Raw genomic sequence first — 21,377 nt, 5'->3', positions numbered from 1 at the left:
GGAGGAGGAAGAGGAAAAAGAGGAGGAAGGGGAGGAGGGGAGGAGGAAGAGGAAGAAGAGGAGGAAGAGGAGGGAAGGACAACAGAAAGTATTTCCTCTGTACTTTCTACTGCCCATACTTCTCAAATTAAACAATTCCCAGGCCTTGGGCAGAAAGGGAATGATGGATTTTGGCACTCCTGTTTTAAAGATTGAGAAAATAAGAACATTTTAATCATTCATTGACTTGAAGAACAATCAAGCTGCCATCATCAAGGATGTATTCCCGGAAAACCCCTGAAGAATTATTTAAAGCTCTTTGCATTCTCCTTCTTTGCCTGTTTGTGGATTGATTAAGGTGTTATTACAAGAAATAGTCTCCTTCTTAGTCCCTGTGAAATAATAGGATTGGTTGGCCTGGATCAGAGATTCTAAACTCTGGGTTCATAAAATTAGGTTTTATTTATAAACTATTTTGAGTTTTTAAACTATATTTTTAAACTATATTTGAGTTTTAATATAATTGACTTATCTTATAATCTTAAATTTTGTTATGTACCTAAATTATCCTAAATTATGCTATGTACCTAAAAACATTATTCTGAGATGTCCATAGGCTTCACCACTCTGCTAAAGAAAAAATGATTAAGAATTTTTGAGGGGAAAAAAAAAGAACTCTTGGCCTAGGGGCAGCTAGGAGGCACAGTGGATAGAGCACTGGCCCTGGAGTCAGGAGGACCTGAGTTCAAATCAGCCTCAGACACTTAATAGTTGCCTAGCTGTGTGACCTTGGGCAAGTAACTTAACCCCATTTAAATAAAAAAATTTTAAAAATTAAAAAAAAATCCTTGGTCTAGATATTCTCTAAAGATATTCTCTAATATCCCTTCCAGCTAAAGTACTCTTCCAATCCACATGTTATCACTTTCTAGGCAAGCATTCTGCTTACTAGATAAACTACATTATTCCAACCAGTACTTAGAAGAACAAAGATGGTGCTGACTCAGATTACCTCAAGGAAGTCAACCAAGGAAAAGAGAAACTTGTACATTCCCAGGCAACATATGTTAAATCCATGAACTACAGAACTTGAGAAGTCACCTGGGCTACAACTACCTGAAAAAATATCCCTTCTACAACATACCTGACACAGATTTTTCTACTATTTCCTTGATAATTATCATTGAATATGGTTTAGAGCACTGGCCCTACAGTCAGGAGAACTTGAGTTCAAATTCTACCTCAAGACAATTAATAATTACCTAGCTGTGTGATCTTGGGCAAGCTACTTAACCCCACTGCCTTGTAAAAAAAAAAAAAATGAAACTATGCCTGAAAAATAAATCTGATCCTTCTACAGGTATCTCATTTCACTTTGTTAAGTTAAGCTATTTAAGCAAATTACTGAATAGCAAGGTAGTACAGTGGAGAGTGCTGGATTTAAAGTTAGGAAGACTCATCTTCAGGAGTTCAAATCTGGCCTCATGTTCAAGCTGTGTGATCTTCGCAAGTCACTTAATCCTGTTTGCCTCAGTTTCCTCATCTATAAAATAAGCTGGAGAAGGAAACAGCAAACCACTCTAGGATCCTTGCCAAGAAAACCTCAAATGTCTCATAAAGAGTGGGACATAACAGAAAAACAACTTAACAACAACAAATGGATTGTTAAGAAGTATTTATACACATTAAGCATAAACTTTCCTGTTTATAAAAAATTACTTCTTCCCTATTACTCCTAATTCTATCTTCCTGCTCCTAAAGTAAGACCCAAGGATCCATTCTATTACAGCTACAAATGTGAGAATCTAGTAGGAAAAATGCTCACTGGAGCTGTATGACTTTTCTCTGGCTCAACCATAGAAAAATCCTGCTGGCACAAGAGTTGGACATGCCATCTTATTTTTGATGGAATTATGATTACAATCTAAACTTGTTTCCATTTCCATGAAGATTCGAAGCAATATTTCTTCAGTTGTGTGTTCTTTTTGATAAGAATGGATTTTCCAATCATATATTTAGATAAATTATCATGAATGGCTCAATAAAAAGAAATCTCATTATTTATGGCCAGCTCTTTTCAAGGAAACAAGAAATGGTGACAGGCAACAACTTTTCATTTGCTATAGGAAAAAAAAAAAAGAAAAAATTAAGAGCAATGACATCTTAACTGTTTTCTGTACCTTCTTAAAAGATTCCTTTAGCCAAGTTCCCTATATTAGCATAGATAGCTTCAAATACCTGGTAGGAGAATACTACATCAATAGAACTTTAGATAACCATTCCAAAGATTAAAAAGTGCTTTCAATTTAAACAACCTGCACTGATTTGCACAAATTGACAGCAGTGGAGCAATATAAGTGACTTCCCAAAAGAGAAAACCAAAAAAGGGAGGAAAATCTGCCTGTGTCATCTCATATATGCATAGAGGATCAGAGTTTAGGAGGATTTTAAAGTTTATTCAGACACTGCCAATAAATGTCTAAGGCAGGGTTTAAATTTTGGTCTCCTGCAAGTCCAGGGCTCTACCATGCCACCTAGCTGCCTCCAGGGATTGCATCACTTTTTATCTTTGTATTTTCAAAAGTCCAACTTAGTAAAATTTGTCTGTTGAGCTGCTCCTGGACTTCAATACAAGAAACTTCTCAGCTCATCTATAGGTTTCAGAGCTAGAGGGAGGCAACCCAGAAAGATAATTATAAGAGCTCATTTTCTCTGATTTGGTGTGGTCCAGAGAAATAGTGAATAAATAGAGTGCCTAACTTGCAGTCAGAAAAACTTAAGTTTCAAATCTCAAATTTCAATAGCTTCAGAACCAATATGTGACCCTGGGCAAGTCACTCCCCCTTATTTGTTTCAGTTTCCTCATCTATAAAATAAGCTGGAGAAGGTAATGGCAAAGCATTCCAGGATCTTTACCAAGTAAACTTCAAATGGAGTCACAGAGGCAGATATGACTGAAATGACTCAACAAGTCAAGAAGATGATCTTGGGACAATTAAGCTAGACAACCAACTGGGAATCTTGAAAAATCAGTCAAATTCTGGCATGGACTGGACTAGATCTCCCAACTTTGGGAATCCCTTCCTAATTCCTAGACTTAGGGATTCAACCACAGAAGTATATTCAACATTTTAAGCATGCTATATAATAGAAAATTAAAGAAAGTTCACCCTTAGCCATCCACAAAGATAGCTAAATCCACCATGCTATTTCAGGACATCTAGTGAATTGTAAAGAGTGGGGGATTTGGAATTAGTAGTCAGATGGTTCAAACCCAAATCTAGTCACTTACTATTTGTGTGACCTCAGACAAATCCTTTAATCTCTCTAGGCCTCAGTAAACTTGTCTGTAAAATGAGGGGGTTAGCCTAGATAATCTGCAATGTACCTTTGATCTCTAAAACTATGGATCTATGAAAAAAAAAAACTATGGATCTATGATCCTGTTGTGTTAATCCAATCTTCTACCTCACACAGTGATTGCTGACCAGACCACATATAAGGAAGACAGATGTGATAGTGTAAAGGGATTATAATACTGCAGTTTTCCCAGAGCTGGGACTAGTGATTGGTTTTAATGTACTAAGAATGTATATTTGAGACATCATGTAATAGTCTCAGACTAGAATGTGACCATTTAAGTTGGTGGGGAGGAAGGGGTCTCCAAGATGGACTAGGTGGGCTAACTAGGTGGACTAGGAGGATGCACTAATACAGGGAGTATAATAGAAAAAAAAAGGCATAAGTCATAAAATTAGGGGTATAGTCTCCAGAGGAAAATTTCCTCCTTTTGGCCCCAGGCAGTGGTAATACAAAATTAAGCAAAGGAGTATTGGTAGAAAACTTTCCTTTGGAAATTTACTGAGTAGGAAGGACAGGAGGAGACTAGAAGGACCTCCATTTTGTTACATAAGAAAGCTGGAAATCAAAACCAGAGTAATATAACTTCCCATAGAATTTTTTGCAGGTAATGGCAAAACACAACTTCAAATGATCCTCAATGCCCATGAGCAGAGAGGAAAATAGTAGCAATAGATAATAGGGCCAATAGTAGACACTATGTTCAGACATGCTCGTTCAAGATTTTTTGTCACATGGCTTTACAAACCATTCAGTGCAGCCAATGAAAAATTAAAAGGCATCATTATAGTTCATGAAGCTAATTAAAATTGTGTAATAAAACCATGATTAATGGAAATAAGTTAAAAATTACAGAAGACATTTATTATATAACTTCTGTCTACATTCCAGATTCCACTGAAATTCCTTAAAAATCATGGAGGTTCTTTCCAATTTTTTCCTTTAGTTTATTTACACATTACTAAAATATTCTTGTTTAAGAGTAAACATAATACCCCCTCCCCCACTAAAATATAAGACTTCATGAGAAATAAAATAAAAGAAAGAGAAAAAAATGTGTTTCAGTCTGTGTTCGGATACCATCAGCTCTGTCTTGGGTGGATCATTTTCTTTATCCTAAGTTCATCATATAAGTTACTTCCATATTTTTCCACAATTACTGTTGCTGATTGTAATTCCCTCCATCCACTCCTCCCCACTACCATCCACTATATTTTCTGTCTCCTTTTACTCTGTCCCTCTTCAAAAATGTGCTGTGGGGCAGCCTAGTGGTGTAGCAGACAGAGAACCATCCTTGGGGCCAAGAGACCCCAAGCCCACATCCCACCCCAGAGACCCAGCAACCACCCAGCCCTGTGGTCCTGGACAGACCACCCAATCCTAGCACCTTGAAAAGAGTAAAAAAGAAAATGTGCTATATCTGACTATCCTTTCCCATGATCTATCCTCTCCTCTATCACCCCCATACCCCCTCCCTTCCCCCATCCCATTCTCTTCTTTTTCTTCTAGATGTCTATTCCCTATAGAATGTGTGTATGCTGTTTCTTCTCTGAGCCATTTCCAATGAGAATGAAAGTTCCCTTATTCCCCCTCGTCTTCCCCCCTCCATACCACTGCAAAAGCTACATGAAATAGCTTTTATATGAAATATCTTAGCCTAGTCTACCTTTCCTCTCCTCTCGCTTACTCCCAGTACACTTCCCTTTCACCCACTGACTCCATCTTTACAATATATTATATCTTCAAATTCAGCTCTCTCCTGTGCCTCATCTATAAAAGCTCCTTCTACCTGCTCTATTAAATAAGAAAGTTCATTTGAGTATTATCAGTATCATCTTTCCATGCAGGAATACATGCACTTCATCATCATTAAATCTATTATAATTTACCTTTTTCATCCACTCTCTATACTTCACCTGAGTCCTGTACTTGAAGGTCAAACTTTCTGTTCAGCTCTGGTCATTTCAACAGGACTGAAAATCCATCTGTTCCCCTGGAAGAGGATGTTCAATTTTGCTGAGTAGTTGGTTCTCAGTTGCATTCCAAGCTCTTTTGCCTTCCAGAATATTATATTCCAAGCCCTACAAGCCTTTAAGGTAGTTGCTGTGTGATCCTGGCTGCAGCTCCATGAGATCTGAATTGTGCCCTTCTGGCTGCTTGTAATATTTTCTCTTTAACTTGGGAGTTCTGGAACTCAGCTATAATATTCCTGGGGTTTGGTTTTTTAGGGATCTCTTTCCAGGGAACAGCACTGTATTCTCTCAATTTCTATTTTACCCTCTGCTTCTAGAATATCAGGGCAATTTCCCTATAGGGATTCTTTAAAAATGAGGTCAAGGCTCTTTTCCTGATAATGACTTTCAGGTACCTCAATAATTTTCAAATTATCTTTCCTGGATCTTTTTTTCCAGATCAGTTGTTTTTAAATGAGATATTTCACATTTTCTTCTAATTTTTCATTCTTTTGCTGTTGAAGTATTGTGTCTTGATTTCTTACAAAACCACCAACTTCCTTTAGTTCCATTCTACATCTGAAGGATTTGTTTTCTTCAGAGAGCTTTCTTATCTCCTTTTCCATCTGGCCTATTCTGCTTTTTAAAAGCATTCTTCTACTCAATAACTTTTTGAACTGTTTTATCCATTTGACCTAAACTGGTTTTGTGTTTTTTTTAGGTTTTTTTTGCAAGGCAAATGGGGTTAAGTGGCTTGCCCAAGGCCACACAGCTTGGTCATTATTAAATGTCTGAGACCAGATTTGAACCCCAGGTACTCCTGACTCCAAGGCCAGTGCTTTATCTACTACGCAACCTAGCCGCCCCCTAAACTGGTTTTTAACATGGCATTTTCTTCAGCATTTTTTGGATCTCCTTGACTAAGCTGCTGACTTCATTTTCATGTTTTTCCTGCATCTCTCTCATTTCTTTTCCTTATTTTTCTTCTATCTCCCTTACTTGATTTTCAAAAATCTTTTTTGAGCTTTGTCATAGCCTGAGCCCAACTTCTATATTTCTTGGGGTCTTCAGAGGCAGAAGCTTGGACTTTCTCATCTTCTGATTGTGTGGTTTGGTCTTCCATGGGACCAAAGTAATTGTCTATGGTCAGGTTCCTTTTATTTTTCTGTCTATTCATTTCCCCAGACTGTGCCTAGTTTGGTGGTGCTTCCTGAGGTTCTGAATATTATTGGGACACCCCCCCTGCAAAGACCTCAGCATATGAGGCTTTGACTGTTCTCCTGGTCTGTGAATGACCACAAACACACCCCTCTGTCATGGGGCAGTGAAGAGGGTCCCTCCTCTACTGGGAGCTTCCCACTATGATGAAATCAAAGACTACAACCAGAGTCTGAATGTGGTCAAAGACCTAGAGTCCTATGTCAGGGACAAAGGACAGACCTCGGCAGTCTCCCTCCACTCCCTTATCTTTCACAACATGACTAATATGGAAATATGTTTAACATAGCTGTACATGCACAGCTGCCTGGAGGCTCCTACTGGGCAGCTCCATGGGCCTGCTTCTATTTCCTGGGATCTGGGCTGCACTGAGTGCCTGGGCTGGGCTGAATGCCTGGGTTTCGCGCTCACTCTGGCAGACTCTCCCTGCTGATCTTCCAAGTTGTGCTTGGTGCTCCCTGGGATGCAGGTCAGGAAACTGCTTCTGCTGCTAGGAGCCAGCACTCCCAGATGTCCTGAGGTTGTTCCCAGGAGGTTGAAGTTCCTTTGCTCTGGTGTGGTGCCACCCCTCCAACCCCGTGGAACAGAGTTTTCCTACTATTTTCCAGGTTACCTTGGGTGAAAATTACCTCACTGGCTCTTTCTATGGGTTCTATCAAAAATTTAGTTAAGAGTCATAATTTTAAGATTTTTTAAAATATTTTGGAGACAGCACCTAAGAGAAGCTCTTCTCCCAATTGCCATCTTGGCTCTGCCCTAGGCTCTTTCCATTTTAAAGTCTTCATTAGTAGACAGATTTACAAAACATGGGTTTTGAAACCCTGAGCACATCTCAAATTCATCCATTATCAGGAAGCTTATGAAATGACAGCAGAATAACTTCAAAAGATCAATCACGGAAATCATTGATCAATAGGTAAAGAGGATCTCAGGGGTCATCTAGTGCAAATCCATCACTTTACAGATAAGAAAAATGAGGTCCAGGTTAAGTGACTTGCCCGAGTCTCATAGTAATGTCAAAGCCAAGATATGATTCTGAGTTCTCTGGCTTCAGAATCAATACTCTTCAATTTGGAACTATGCCCAAAGAACAATAAAACACATAATCTTTGATCCATCAATACCATTACTGCATCTGTACCCAAAGAGAACATAAAAAGGGGGAAAAGGTCCACATGAGCAAAAATATTTATAGCAGCTCTTTTTGTAGAGGCAAAGGACTAAAAATTGAGGGAATACACATTAAGTAGGGAATGACTGAACAAATTGTGGTAAATGAATGTTACAGAATACTATTGCTCTGTAAGAAATCATGAGTGAGAAGACTTCAGAAAATCCTGGAAAGACTTTGATGAACTGATATTAAGTGAACTAAGCCAAGCCAGGAGATCATTGAAAACATTAACAGCAATATTGTATAATGATCAAATATGAAAGACTTTAACCCTTCTCAACAGTACAATGATCATTCTAAAAGATTATGTATAAAAGAAAATAACACCCACATCCAGAGAAAAAAACTAAGCAGTCTGAATGTAGACTACTGCATATTATTTTCAGGTTAAAAAATTTGGTTTACATTTTGTTTTTTCCCTCTCATGGGTTTTTTTCTTTTTATTCTGATTCTTCTTTCACAACATGACTAATATGGAAATATGTTTAACATAGCTGTACATGTTTAACCTATATCAGATTAATCACTGTCAAGGGGAAGGGGGCAAAAAGGATGGAGGGAGAAAATATGGAACTCAAAATCCTACGAAAAAAATGAAAATTACCTTTACAAGTAATTGGAAAAAAAAAGAATCAATGCTCTTGCCATGGTACTATGCTTCATCATCCCTTACTCCAACCCTATCTTGCATTAGCAGACAGTCTTCATGATTTGCTATGGTCAAAATACAGAATTAAATCATTACCAGGTGGTCAAGTATCTGATGATGAACCTCTCTAAACTTATCCAGGTTGACCTTAGGATGACATATGTATCCTTCATCACTGGAAAAAACTCAAAGTAAGCTCTTTGATACAGATTTTGAGACATTGAATTCACCTCTATACACTGATGAGGTATAGGGAAGCCCTTTGGGAGTAAACAAAGAGGACAAATTCAAAATTCTAGACAAGAAAACTTCATTTCATCTTTTGGAACTATCTTCTGTAGGGAACAGCATGGTGCAGTGGATAAAGAGCTGGCCTCTGAATTACTAAATCCTAGGTTTATTTCCTTCCTCTGACAGTAACTAACCATGAGACTCCAGGTGCCTCTGGCAATTGTGTAAGACTAAAAGTTTCAGAGCCAGTGATGATCTATACTGGGAGCGTCCCACTATGATGAAATCAAAGAGCTGGTTTAAAAAAAGTCTTTTTTTAAAATACATGGTGGCAGCTATCTAGATATATCAAAATTCAGATAATAAGCCTTACAAAAGGACAGAGGGTCAACTCTGTCCTCAGGAAGGAAACTCTAGCTTTAATTGGGCTAAAATACAGAGAAAATCTCAGCCAAAATCAAAACAAGAAGCCTCTGTCCTTTATCTACTGACCAGTAATAGGCAATTCTAACAGGAAAGAACAAGAAGCAAAGTCACAATTATCTTCTGTTTATATAAACAAATTGATTGCCTATGAATAAAATGTTTATCCCTTGATTTTAGGTCCTTATGACTATTAATAAATAGAACTACTGTATTTCTTAATAAGGGAACAAACCTTTCAATATGGACATCTTTGATAAAGGACTTAACCAAAGCAGGATTTAAACAAACTAACAATTAATCTCTATTTCTGGACCTTTGAGGAAAGGGCAACTGCCAAAGTCCCATATTTCCAGGTCAGGTCAATTCAGTAAAAATCAATCATTGTTCATTTTTAAATATATGTCCCTAGCAGCTGGACAGCATGGAAGACATCTTTCTTTAAGGGGGTTTAAGGTATATTAGATTGCAAACTCTATGAAGGGGAGAGATCACCTCCTATTTATCATTATAAAGGGTGCCCCCCAAAGTATTAGTGCAATTTTAAGCTTTAATAGAAAGGAAAAGTTTCTCACAAAACAATTAGTATAATTAACCAAATCAATAACAAAAGCTAAAATCATATGATTATTTCAGGACATTCAGAAAAAGCTTGACTAAACATAACACTTATTCCTATTAAAACACACCTAGTAGTTACTATCTATCTAAAAACCAAAAACAAACATTATCTGTAATGGGAATGATTTGTCACCACCATTTAATACTGTACTAGAAATGCTAGCTTATAGCAACAAGACAAGAAAAAGAAATTGGAAAACGAAGCATAGGCAATGATGAAACAAAACTATTACTCTTTCTAGGTGTTAAGATAGTTTACTTATAGAGACCTAGAGAATCAGCTTAAAGAGTTAAAACAATTAACTTCCAGAAGATATAAAATAAACCTACAGGAATCATCAACATTTCTATGTATTACCCAGCAGGAAGAGAAAGAGAGAGAAATTCCATTTTAAATAACTACAAACAGTATAAAATATCTGCAAGACTACTTGACAAGACACTTACCGAAACTATACAAACACAATTACAAAACCCTTCACACAAGAAAAAAGTCAAATAACTGGGAAATTGTTATTGTTCATGGGTAGACCAAATCAATATAATAAAAATGACAACACCAAATTAATTTACTTAATCAATGACATGACAATCAAACCAAAAAAGAATTATTTTATAGAATTAAAAAATAACTACAAAATTCATCTGTAGGACAAAAAGGCCAAGACTATCAAGAGAACCAATAAGGAAGAAAAGGTCAAGAATATCAAGAGAATCAAGAAATGAAGGAAGCCTAGCAGTTTCAGATCTCAAACTATACTAAGAAGTTGTAATCATCAAAATAATGTGGTGCTGGATAAGAAGCAGTGGTTGATCAATGGCACACAGTAAGAAACAAATGAACACAGAAACCTCAAATCTATAAACACAAAGATCACTACTATTGGGGCAAGAACTCAAGTTTGATAAAGACTGAGAAAACTGGAAAGCAGTCTGGAAGAAACTAGACATATACCAATATCTCACAAGTTATACCAAGATGATTTTTTTGATTTTCATTCTCAAAGAAGACCATGACATCAAAGAGGTGATGCCATGACAAGCACATAAATTGGATTTGAGTGAGGGGGAGTTGTGCTACGTCACTAGCTTTACTTTCTCCTCCAGAGCCATCTGGGTCCAGTAGTCAGATATGAATCAGGACAACTGGAAATGATCCTGGATTCAAGACAGTCAAGGTTAAGTGACATGCCCAAGACCACACAGCTAGTTAGATTTAAGTGTCTGAAATGGGATTCAAACTCCCATCCTCCTGACTCCAAGGCCAGTGCTCTATCCCTTGCATCACCTAGCTGCCCTTGTACCAAGATAAGTTCAAAATGAGTACATGATTTAGATATAAAGGGTGAAATCATAAGCAGATAAGTGAACCATGGAAGAAATTACATGGCAGTACAGATAGGGGTTTATGGTTGATAAAATGTTTAATTTTTGATTGTATAAAATTTCAAATTTTTGACAAGCAAAATCAATGCAGTCAAAATAAGAAGGCAAAAAACAGAAAATCTGCAGCATGTTCCTTTCACAAAGGCCGTTTCTCAAATATAGAAGAAACTGAACAAAATTTATAAAATAAGAGCCATTCCCTAAGAGATAAATTGGCAAGGGATATAAATAGGCAGTTTGAAGAGAAAGTAGTCAAAGTTATCAAGAATCACATGAAAAACTGCTCTAAATAAGTAATAATTAGTGAAATGCCAATAAAAAGAACTCCAATATATCATCTCATATCCATCAGACTGGCTAAGATAATAGAAAATAAAAACAACAAAGCCTGGAGGGGAATGTGGGGAAAAATAGGGACAATAATAAACTGTTGGTGAAGCTATGAACTTGGCCAATCACTGAGAGCACCCTAGCTCTACAGCTTAAATAACTTAAAGCTGCACTAAGACTTTTGGGACACCCTGTACTGTTTCTAGTGACTAGCAAAGGACACTCATTACACCTAAGCAGATGATTAACAAATATCTGATGAATGAATAAATTAATGACTGGGGAAGTAAGACACAAAACAATTAAAGAACAATACAGAATTGTGTATTCTTAAGCATGGTAGAAGTGACAGCTTCAAAAGATAAGAGAAGGAGGTATATGGGCTGAAGTAAACTTAGAGTGACTCCTGAAGGATCTGAAGGTTCAGAAGTTGAAATATACATATAACTATTCCATCTGTAATAATATGCTGTAATAGTTTACTGTCTTTCAAGATCAAATATTTCTTACATATTGTTTCTTCTAACTTGCTGTTTGAATGTAACTTTTTTTTGGGGGGGGATGGGGAAAAAGAGTCTGGACCTGCAATGATATGGCAGGGGAGGTGAGCTTCCAGTGTGAAAACTCCCTCCACCAATACATATCAGCAACTTAAGTGTAACTTAGAATATCAGAGAGCAACCTGGGGCCCAGTAAGGTTAATCCCAACACAGGATCACTGCAACTGTGACAGAATTAGGATTAGAATTATAGGATTTCATGATATTAAGGTTGGCACTCTCTCTCTCTCTCTCTCTCTCTCTCTCTCTCTCTCTCTCCATATACATATATACATACATATATATATATATATATATATATATATGTATGTATATATATCATACTGTCTCTCCATGGCAGAAGCAGAACATGAGTTTCTCACCTTTTTTTGCAGTATGGATACATTGGAGAGTCTGGTGAAGGGGGCCTGGCACAAAATAATGTTTTAAATGCATAAAATAAAATGCATAGTATTATAATAAGGAAGTGAGCTATATTGGAATATAGTTATCTGTTTCTCAATATCTTCCATGTTTTAAATAATATGTGTCCATATATGACACATATGGACAAATTTGTAGCTATACACATGTATGTATATGTGTATATATTAAAACCGCATGTGTTCACAGACCCCAGGAAGGGTAAAGGAAATATACCTGCCAGTCTAAGTCCTCATTTGAACAGGATTTCAACCACAGTGCACACATAATTTCACTTTTCATAAATCAAAGAGCTTTTTAAGTCTGCCAGTTCTGTGGGGTTCAAATGATACCACGCAAACATGTACAAAACTGATGTTACAACATTAGTAAGCAAGAGTTGCCTCAATATTTACATTGTGGGTTACTAACTGGCACTCCTCCAGGGTTGTGCCTATCACTCTACCCTCTACAATCAGGTGACAGGCTATCAAAGTGGTTACTTTTCTCTAGTGTCACTCCCGCATTAAGGGCATGGCATCTGATTCCACAAACCTCACAGGACTCCATGAACAAAGTCATCTTGGCTGTGAGCCATCCTAACCCAAAGTCATGAAGGGGTCAGTGGCTGAAAAGCCACAGTGAGTCACTTGATCTAAATCAGAAAGTGGTTCTGCTTTTCTCTTCTGCAATACTTTCTAATTTCCTTTGCAGATGCCCATCGACCGCCAATGTGTAAACAAGGAAAAGAGGCAAGCCTACATAAGGCCAGGCAGAGAGAATGCCAAATACTTTCTGGTGTCCTAGACCCAAGGTCATCAAGACTTAAAAGAAAATATAGTGGGGGCGGCTAGGTGGCATAGTGGATAAAGCACCGGCCCTGGAGTCAGGAATACCTGGGTTCAAATCTGGTCCCAGACACTTAATAATTACCCAGCTGTGTGGCCTTGGGCAAGCCACTTAACCCTGTTTGCCTTGCAAAAACCTAAAAAAAAAATAGTGGCAGGAGCCACTTACACTCTAAGAAGAGAGAACAATGACACTGTCAAACCATCAGGGACAAAGGGAATAGCAACTTTCTCTGGAAGTCCTAACATTGTTTCAGGGTAAATAAGGAAAAAACAGTTTAGAAAATACATACCATAGTTAAAAAGAAATTCAGGTAAAAGAAAACAATTACTTTGATAATTCAGAGAAATGGAAGAAAAAGAACATTAAAAAAAAGGTTTTGAATGAATTATATGTAGAAGCCTACTCACCTTCAGAATCCAGTGCCTGGATTTTCAATTCCAAGGGAGAATCTTCAAGGTAGAGTTCTCGGGTAGTAGAGACAATTTGAATGCCATGGATGATATCCACAATAGCATCACAGCGCAGAACCTGGCCAGTCACTGAAGAAAATGACCCAGACACATATGATTAGCCCTGTGGCTTGAAATTTCCCTGCCTTTCCTCTTCTCTATTTAACTGTAGTCAAAGCCCTCATTTGGAGTAGGAATAGACTCATATCTATTTAGGAAATTTAGGGGACAGTGAGTGTGGCAAAGGAAAAGCTCAGAAATACAATCCAAACCATTATGGTTTTTTGTTTTTTTGGCGAAGCAATGGAGTTAAGTTACTTGCCCAAGGTCACACAGCTAAATATGTATTATTAAGTGTCTGAGGCCAGTTTGGATTCAGGTCCTTCTGACTCCTGTGTTCTACCCACTGCGTCATCTTGCTGCTAAACCATTATGAAGGTCTCTATGGTTCAGAGAGGTCCTATAAAATGGTTGCTGACAGAAGATTCTAAGCTTTCCTTCTGAGTGAAGACACCAGAAGGCTCCTTCAGGATATGGTATTAACTCCTGTTCTCTTAGAATCTAACCTATGACAAAATACTTTACCCCCTTCCCCACAAACTAACAGCTGCATAGAGAAGAACCCTCTGCCCATACCACTTCCCAACAAAATCTAAAATCAACATAGTGCCTTTCCCCCCCATAAATCTTAGTCTAAGGGGAGGCTAGGTGGTACAGTGGATAGAGTACCAGCCCTGGAGTCAGGAGTACCTGAGTTCAAATCCAGCCTCAAACACTTAATAATTACCTAGCTGTGTGGCCTTGGGCAAGCCACTTAACCCCATTTGCCTTGAAAAAACTAAAAAAAAAAAATCTTAGTCTAGTCCTTTAGGAGAAGAGAAGTTCAAATCTTTAATTGGTATTAAGGGAATTGCAAATTAGAAAACTCCCTCCACCTAGCATATCTGCAACTGTTCTGCAACATATAGGAGAGCTGTCTTAAGGAACCAAGGAATTAAAGGACTTTTGGGGTCATGTATCAGAAGCTGGAGGTATTGCTGTTTCCAAGAACATAACTCTATCCATGACACCAGATTATCCAGTCTTAAATTTAAACACACACACACACACACACACACACACACACACACACACTAAAAATCAGAAGTTAGAAACAAACTATGAAATCAATCCTTAAAAGCAATGCCATATTGCAAAGACAATAATAAACTCTTTGGGTTAGAATATAGTATTACTAATGCCAAACTTCTAAGTCCAATCTCTGAAATGGTAATTTTCCTAAAGACAAACTTTTTGCCAACCCGAATCCCTTCATGCCAATTTTTAATTTATATAAACTTTTCAAAAAAATGTACAACTAGGATACTTGCCCAGGAATAAACCTGTTTTAATGTTTGTCATCAGCTAAAATAAACTAGAGGAAATGTATTTATGAATGAAGTCTTTGATGCTCTTTAACAATTTAGAATGCAGGGGTAGTTAAGTGGCACAATGGATAGTGCACCAGCCTGGAGTCAGGAGGACCTGAGTTCAAATCCATTCTCAAATACCTGACACTTTCTAGCTTTTTGACCCTAGGCTAGTCACATAACTTTACCTCCTCCTTCCCCAAAAAAGTCTATAATGGATGCACACAGACTTTAAACTCATTCACCACAAGTGGCAGAAAGCAAAGACTGCTCTGTGTACAACTTTCAGACACTTACCTGGAGGGAACTTCATGCTGAAAATAATTCTGAGCTAAAGTGGTCTGTGCTATACTTCAGTACCAAGTAAACATCTTTGAAATGAAGGTTCCATGCCATGAGGGGGATAAAGTGAAAGAGTGTAGATGAGGTCTGGGCTTAATCACCACATACATGGGAAAATCCGCAAGTGGGAAAAATTCAAAAGTCTGACAATAATTCAATGATCTATAAATTTAGTATGACCATGAAATAACTATATACTGTGACAGGACTGTGTGTGTGTGTGTGTGTGTGTGTGTGTGTGTGTGTGTGTGTGCGTGTGTGAGATGGGTGTGAAAGACTGTCTTTGTAACAAAGCACTGTGCTCCACTGCTTAATACAGTCTTTAGCATACAGCAAGAGTCTAACAAATATGTACTGAGTTGACTGTATGTTATGCTATATTGAAATATTACCAGAAAACATGTCCTGACCCATGATCTCTAGTTGAGTGGCCAGAATAACCCTAGAGCAAAGACTAGGTATTCTCTTTTTATATCCCCCTAAATCTAATACTGGGTAGGACACATATCAGTTGATCAATAAAATTATTTGCACCAGAACACTGTATATTTTGTCAGAGGGGCCCCTGTTTAAAATACATTTGTCTATTTTTTTCTAGCTAAAAAGGATGGAGGATTAAAATCTGAAAAGGAGAAGAGGAATTTTTCCCCTACCAGAGGTAATTATGATGTAAATAAAAAGCTATCAACAATATATGCTTTTCCAAAGAGTCATGCCCCTGGAAGAAATAAAGTAGAGTGCTTACTGATATCTTCTGCAAAGATGATGCTAGTGAGGCGGGTTGGTTGTGATAGGCGAGCCTGTACAACTGCCTTTTGAGAGCACTGCCTTTCATCCAGATCCACAGGTTCAATACTGGCCACTTCTGGTCTGGTAGATGACCTGGAAACAAAGGACTCTAAATTATCGAGAAGGCTTCCACTTGTAAGGGAGACCAGAGATAATACTCCACCAAGAACCATCAGTAACCATGGCAAGTGGCCCTACCACCTGGGTCTCACTTAGAAAGCTTCATTCATTGGATCTCCACATGCAACTGTCCTCTGTGTTATTAATCTGATCTGAACTGTACATTAAAAGGATGCAAATCAATCGGTCAGCAAATATTGATTAAATACCTACCATGTGTCAAATACTGTCCTGGGGGTAGGGCTACATGTGAAAAGAATCATATAATCCCTGCTCTCTAGGAGTTTGCCTTCTAACAAAGGGTATAATTAGGACAAAGAAGAAAGACACAGTGAGCATATTTTTTATTTTTTCCTGAAGGCAAGAATACCTAACCTTATAGAATAAGAATGCTCTGAAAAGTTCACAGAATGTGAAGCTGGAAAGGATTTTAGACATAAATCTAATTAAACTCTTTTTTTTTAGTTAAGAAAGTGAAGTTTAGTAATGTTGAATGACTTGCCTAACATCACACAAATATTAAGTAGTTATAAAAATTCAATTCAATTCAATAATTACATTCAACAAATACCTATTAGGCACCTATGTGTAAGGAACTGAGCTATAACTCAATTTCTAAGTCAAAATTCTTTTTTACATGTATCATAATAAATAGGTTTTCAAGATCAAAAGAAATGTAGTAAATTGGGAAACAATTTTTATAACCTGTATTTTTGACAAAGGACTCATTTCTAAAATATACAGAGAACTGTGTCAACTTTTCAATAAAACAAGCCATTCCCCAACTGACAAATGATCAAGGGATATGCAAAGGCAATTTACAGATGAGGAAATCAAAATGATCCATAGTCATATGAAAAATTGCTCTAAATCATTACTTATTAGGGAAATGCAAATTAAAGCATCTCTGAGGTACCACTTCATACCTCTCAGACTGGCCAATATGGCCAAAAAGGACAATGATCAATGTTGGAAGGGATATGGGAAATCTGGGACACTAATACATTGTTGGTAGAGCTGTGAATTCATCCAACTTTCTAGAGAGCAATTTGGAATTACACTCAAAGGGCAATAAAAAATGTGCATACCCTTTAATATAGCAATACCACTACTGGGTCTATACCTTGAAGAGATCATGAAAAAGGGTAAAAACATCAATTGTACAAAAATCTTCATAGCAGCCCTGTTTGTGGTGGCAAAAAATTGGAAACTGAGTTTATGTCCATCAATTGGGGAATGGCTGAACAAAATGCAGTTTATGTACATTATGGAACAGTATTGTTGTATTAGAAACCAGGAAAGATGGGAATTCAGGAAAGTCTGGAGGGATTTGCATGAACTGATGTTGAGTGAGATGAGAAGAATCAGAAGAACATTGTACACCCTAACCGCAACATGTGGTGATGATCAACCTTAATAGACTTGCTCACTCCATCAATGCAACAATCAGGTACAATTTTGGGGTATCGGTGATGGAAAATGCCATCTGTATCCTGAGAAAGAATTTTGGAGTTTGAACAAAGACCAAAGACCTTTAATTTAAAAAAAAAACCCTTATCTTATAATTTTGCTATCTCTTATACTTTATTTTTTTTCCATAAGGATATGATTTCTCTCTCATCACATTCAACTTAGATCAATGTATACCATGGAAACAATGTAAAGAATAAACTGCCTTATGTGGGGGGTGGGAACAGGGAAATGTGTTTAGGGGAATAATTGTAAAATTCAAATTAAATAAATAAATAATTTTTTGAAAGTCACAATTCCCCCAATTCTCTATATCAGATCTAGTTTTAAATCACTTCTCATTCTCCAAATAAATAAAAATTGAAAAATCAATCCACATTTTAAAAAAAGAACACAGACCCATATACTAAATGAGGTCATTGTTCAAAGAAATATCTCAAATTGAAAAATTCCTTTGAAATGTGAATATTCAGGGTGGCTAGGTGGCACAGTGGATAGAGCACTGGCCTTGGAGTCAGGAGTACCTGAGTTCAAATCCAGCCTCAGACACTTAATAATTACCTAGCTGTGTGGCCTTGGGCAAGCCACTTAACCCTATTGCCTTGCAAAAAAAAAAAAAAAAAAAAAAAACAACTAAAAACTAAAAAAAAAAAAAAAGGAATATTGATCCCACTAATTTACTTATTTTTATTTTTCCCCCACAGGTTTGCAAAATTTTCAGCCTAACTTTCAGTTGAACAAAAGGAATTAATGATTACATGACCAACAACATATTTCTCATAAGTGAATGCAATCCCAGTGAGTTTATGAAGTTTGGGGCTGATGTCTTACTCTCTGGCACTTGCTAGATGCTCCTGAGCTACATAATCCCAATTCTACTAGTGTTCTCCTTGTGTCCTTTCTTCTTTTGACAAAAGATCTAACCCCTCAAACAAAAGTTCCAGTGTTTTTTTTTTTGTTGTTGTTGTTGTCCAGGACCTCTTTAGCAGTCTGATGAAGCCCATGGATGATTCCTTGTCAGAATGTTTTAAAATGACTGAAATTTAAATACAGACCAAAGCTTACTATCTTCAATTTTTAAAAGTTATCTTATGTATTTATTGTGTCTTTTTTCTCTAATTTTTCCCTCCGTTTGAATTTGATTTTTTCACAACATGATTAATATGTATCAATGTTTAACATGGTTATAGACATATAGCTTATATTAGATAGTTTTCTGTCCAGGGAGGAGGAGAAAAATTTAAAACTTAAAACCTTGCCAAAAAATGATTGTTAAAAGCTACCACTTCATGTAGTTGTAAAAATAAATAAATGTTTTTTAAAAAGAATGCTTTGAAATGCACAATAAAATACATGGGATTATAACTACAGTTTTCAAAATATTTTTAAATTCATGAATTTCAGGTTAAGAGAGCCTTCCTTAGAGAATTTTCCTTTTTATTTCTTTTCTAAACAAACAAAACTGTAAATGAGGACTTTTTTTTCTTTTCTTGTTACAGGCACAACTAAAACCAAAGCATATCTTAAAGGGCTTAGAATGCATGCCTTGAATACACCTTTCTTTTCCACACTACATAGCAAGAATGGTTTTGGGAGGTAAAGAAGGCTGAGGAAGGAGATAATGAGGGGCTGCTATTAAAATTTGTTAGGGGGTCTGGAATTTAAATTTCTGCTTTTGATTTACTCTGGAAGTTCCCCATTATTTCTGGGTTCTCAATTTACTTAACCAAAAGAAAAAAGAACGTTTTATCAGCAAAAGTTCTTACTGCTTAGAAAAAAATCTTTCCAGGTATAAAATTTAGTAGGTATCTAAAAATAGATGGTTTCAAAATAACAACAATAACAAAACTTCATTATGTTTTTATTTAAATAAATTTTGAACATTTAAATTGATTTTGTAAAATTCTGCAAATAGAAAGGAACTAGAAAACTTTATTTAAATCATTTCTATCTCGAAGATATCAAAAACAGGGAATCATAATAACTTCTATTTACACAGTACTTGAAATAATATACTCACAGCAGCCAAAAAAGAATTTAAAGCCACCAATATTAGGCCCAATTCTAAGGCTCTGCTTTGGGTTTTAAAAGACAAAAGAAAACTTTTTATCAAGGGGAGCTAGTGATCAGTCAATTTGGGATATCCCATTAAGCATCGAAGAGATGCTTAGCTTTCTTCTTCCAATCTGCAGATTTGTATTACCAACTTTAGTATATGTGGAAAGGATACAGAACAAACCTGATTAGCTCTTATTGTCTCTTTAAAATAATTTGCCTACATACTTTGAAGTCTCATCTTCACTTGAAGGGCAAAATCTCAAGAAGGCAAATACATAGAAACTTAAATATTCTTCTGAAATATGAAGAATATCTATTGTTATTTCAAAACAAAAGAATGTACTCTTCAGAGAATGAAAATGGATTCAATTCAAATTTCTCAATTATGTCACATTCTGATTATACTGAAACTAGTTTTATTTAAATCAAATTCAAGCTGCCAATAAACCATTAACAAGAACCATGCTAAATGATTTGGTTTGGGTTTTGTTGTGAGTTGGGCACAGAAAGGATGGAGGAGGAATTTATTTCAAATGAGAAGCCAATAATAGGACAATTAAAGTATTTTGCAATTCTTTTTCTTTGGTAAAATATATTTTTATTCTGCTAAATATTTCTCATCCACATGTAAAATTTTTTTTAACATTTTTAAAAACTGAATTACAAATTTTCTCCCACTTCGTTAAGAAGCCGATTTAATATAGATCATACATGTGAAGTCTTGTAAAATAGATTTCCATGTTATCCACATGTTGCAAAGAAAAATAGACAAAAAATAAAACAAGAAAAATTGCAAGGAACTGTTGTGTGTGGGAGTACTATAAACTTTTATCACCTAGTGTCCTCTAGTACCAGAGCATCGTTTTACTGGTTGACTGGAGAGTACCACAGGAGTGGGAGTGGACCAGGGACTGGAGAGGATATTTAAATTAAGCACTTGTATTTTGTTTAATAAAGGGTGATCTAGGAGTACTTGGAGAATTTTTCATCCTTGTCTCCCACCCCTTCAATGTTCACCTGGGTAAGGATAAGCTAGCTGGCAGGAACCTAACACATCCTGGGCAGCTAGTCTAACAGAAACGTAACAAATGGAGCCTGGGGACATGAAGGCAGAGCTATCTGATTGGAGTCCAGGTTGAGGACCAGCAGATACAAGGAAGGAAAAAGGGCTTCCAGGAGACATCCCCAGAGCAGAAGAATTCTGAGAGGTAACAGGTTGGTTGTTACCATGGGACAGATTTTAAGGAAGTTAGAACAAGGAGGTGTGGAGGAAAGGGAAGGTAAAAGGAAAGTGTATTCACATCCATGGCCTGAGGCAGAAGAAATAAGTATTAACAAGAAAATTCTAGGATCAGCCCTACAGAACCTAGGGAAGAAATTTCAGTATTACAAAAGGCCATTGAATGGGCAACAGATCAGGGAGAAAATATGGATGGATCTGGGAGCTGAGTTTCAGTCATATCCTGTTATTGAGGAGCCAGAACATTTTAATCCAGGAAACCTTAGGAGAAGACATAAGCAAGCCACTCCATATAAAAGCAGTCAGAGATTTAAAGAAGGCAGTGGGGGAATATGGACCAAGATCATTAAGTAAATGTCCTTC

The 21,377-nt window shown here is 36.8% G+C and overlaps 1 protein-coding gene across 3 annotated transcripts in view; it reads right to left on the bottom strand.

The window, feature by feature from the left end:
• The window catches only part of NUP210 (nucleoporin 210), a 178,069-nt gene that overhangs the window by 119,428 nt on the left and 37,264 nt on the right, over positions 1-21,377 (bottom strand). For all 3 annotated transcript variants that reach the window (XM_074198373.1, XM_074198375.1, XM_074198374.1), the window contains 2 exons: positions 16,083-16,219; positions 13,545-13,676 (listed from right to left, as the gene is read on the bottom strand). In XM_074198373.1, the coding sequence (XP_074054474.1) occupies positions 13,545-13,676; positions 16,083-16,219 (269 nt within the window). The remainder of the gene's footprint in view (positions 1-13,544; positions 13,677-16,082; positions 16,220-21,377) is intronic.

The sequence above is a fragment of the Macrotis lagotis genome, chromosome 8, assembly GCF_037893015.1.
Source record: "Macrotis lagotis isolate mMagLag1 chromosome 8, bilby.v1.9.chrom.fasta, whole genome shotgun sequence".
In the NCBI taxonomy this organism is placed as follows: Eukaryota; Metazoa; Chordata; class Mammalia; order Peramelemorphia; family Peramelidae; genus Macrotis; species Macrotis lagotis.
Note: the sequence above shows the minus strand (reverse complement) of the source record. Positions and strands in the feature narration are given on the sequence as shown.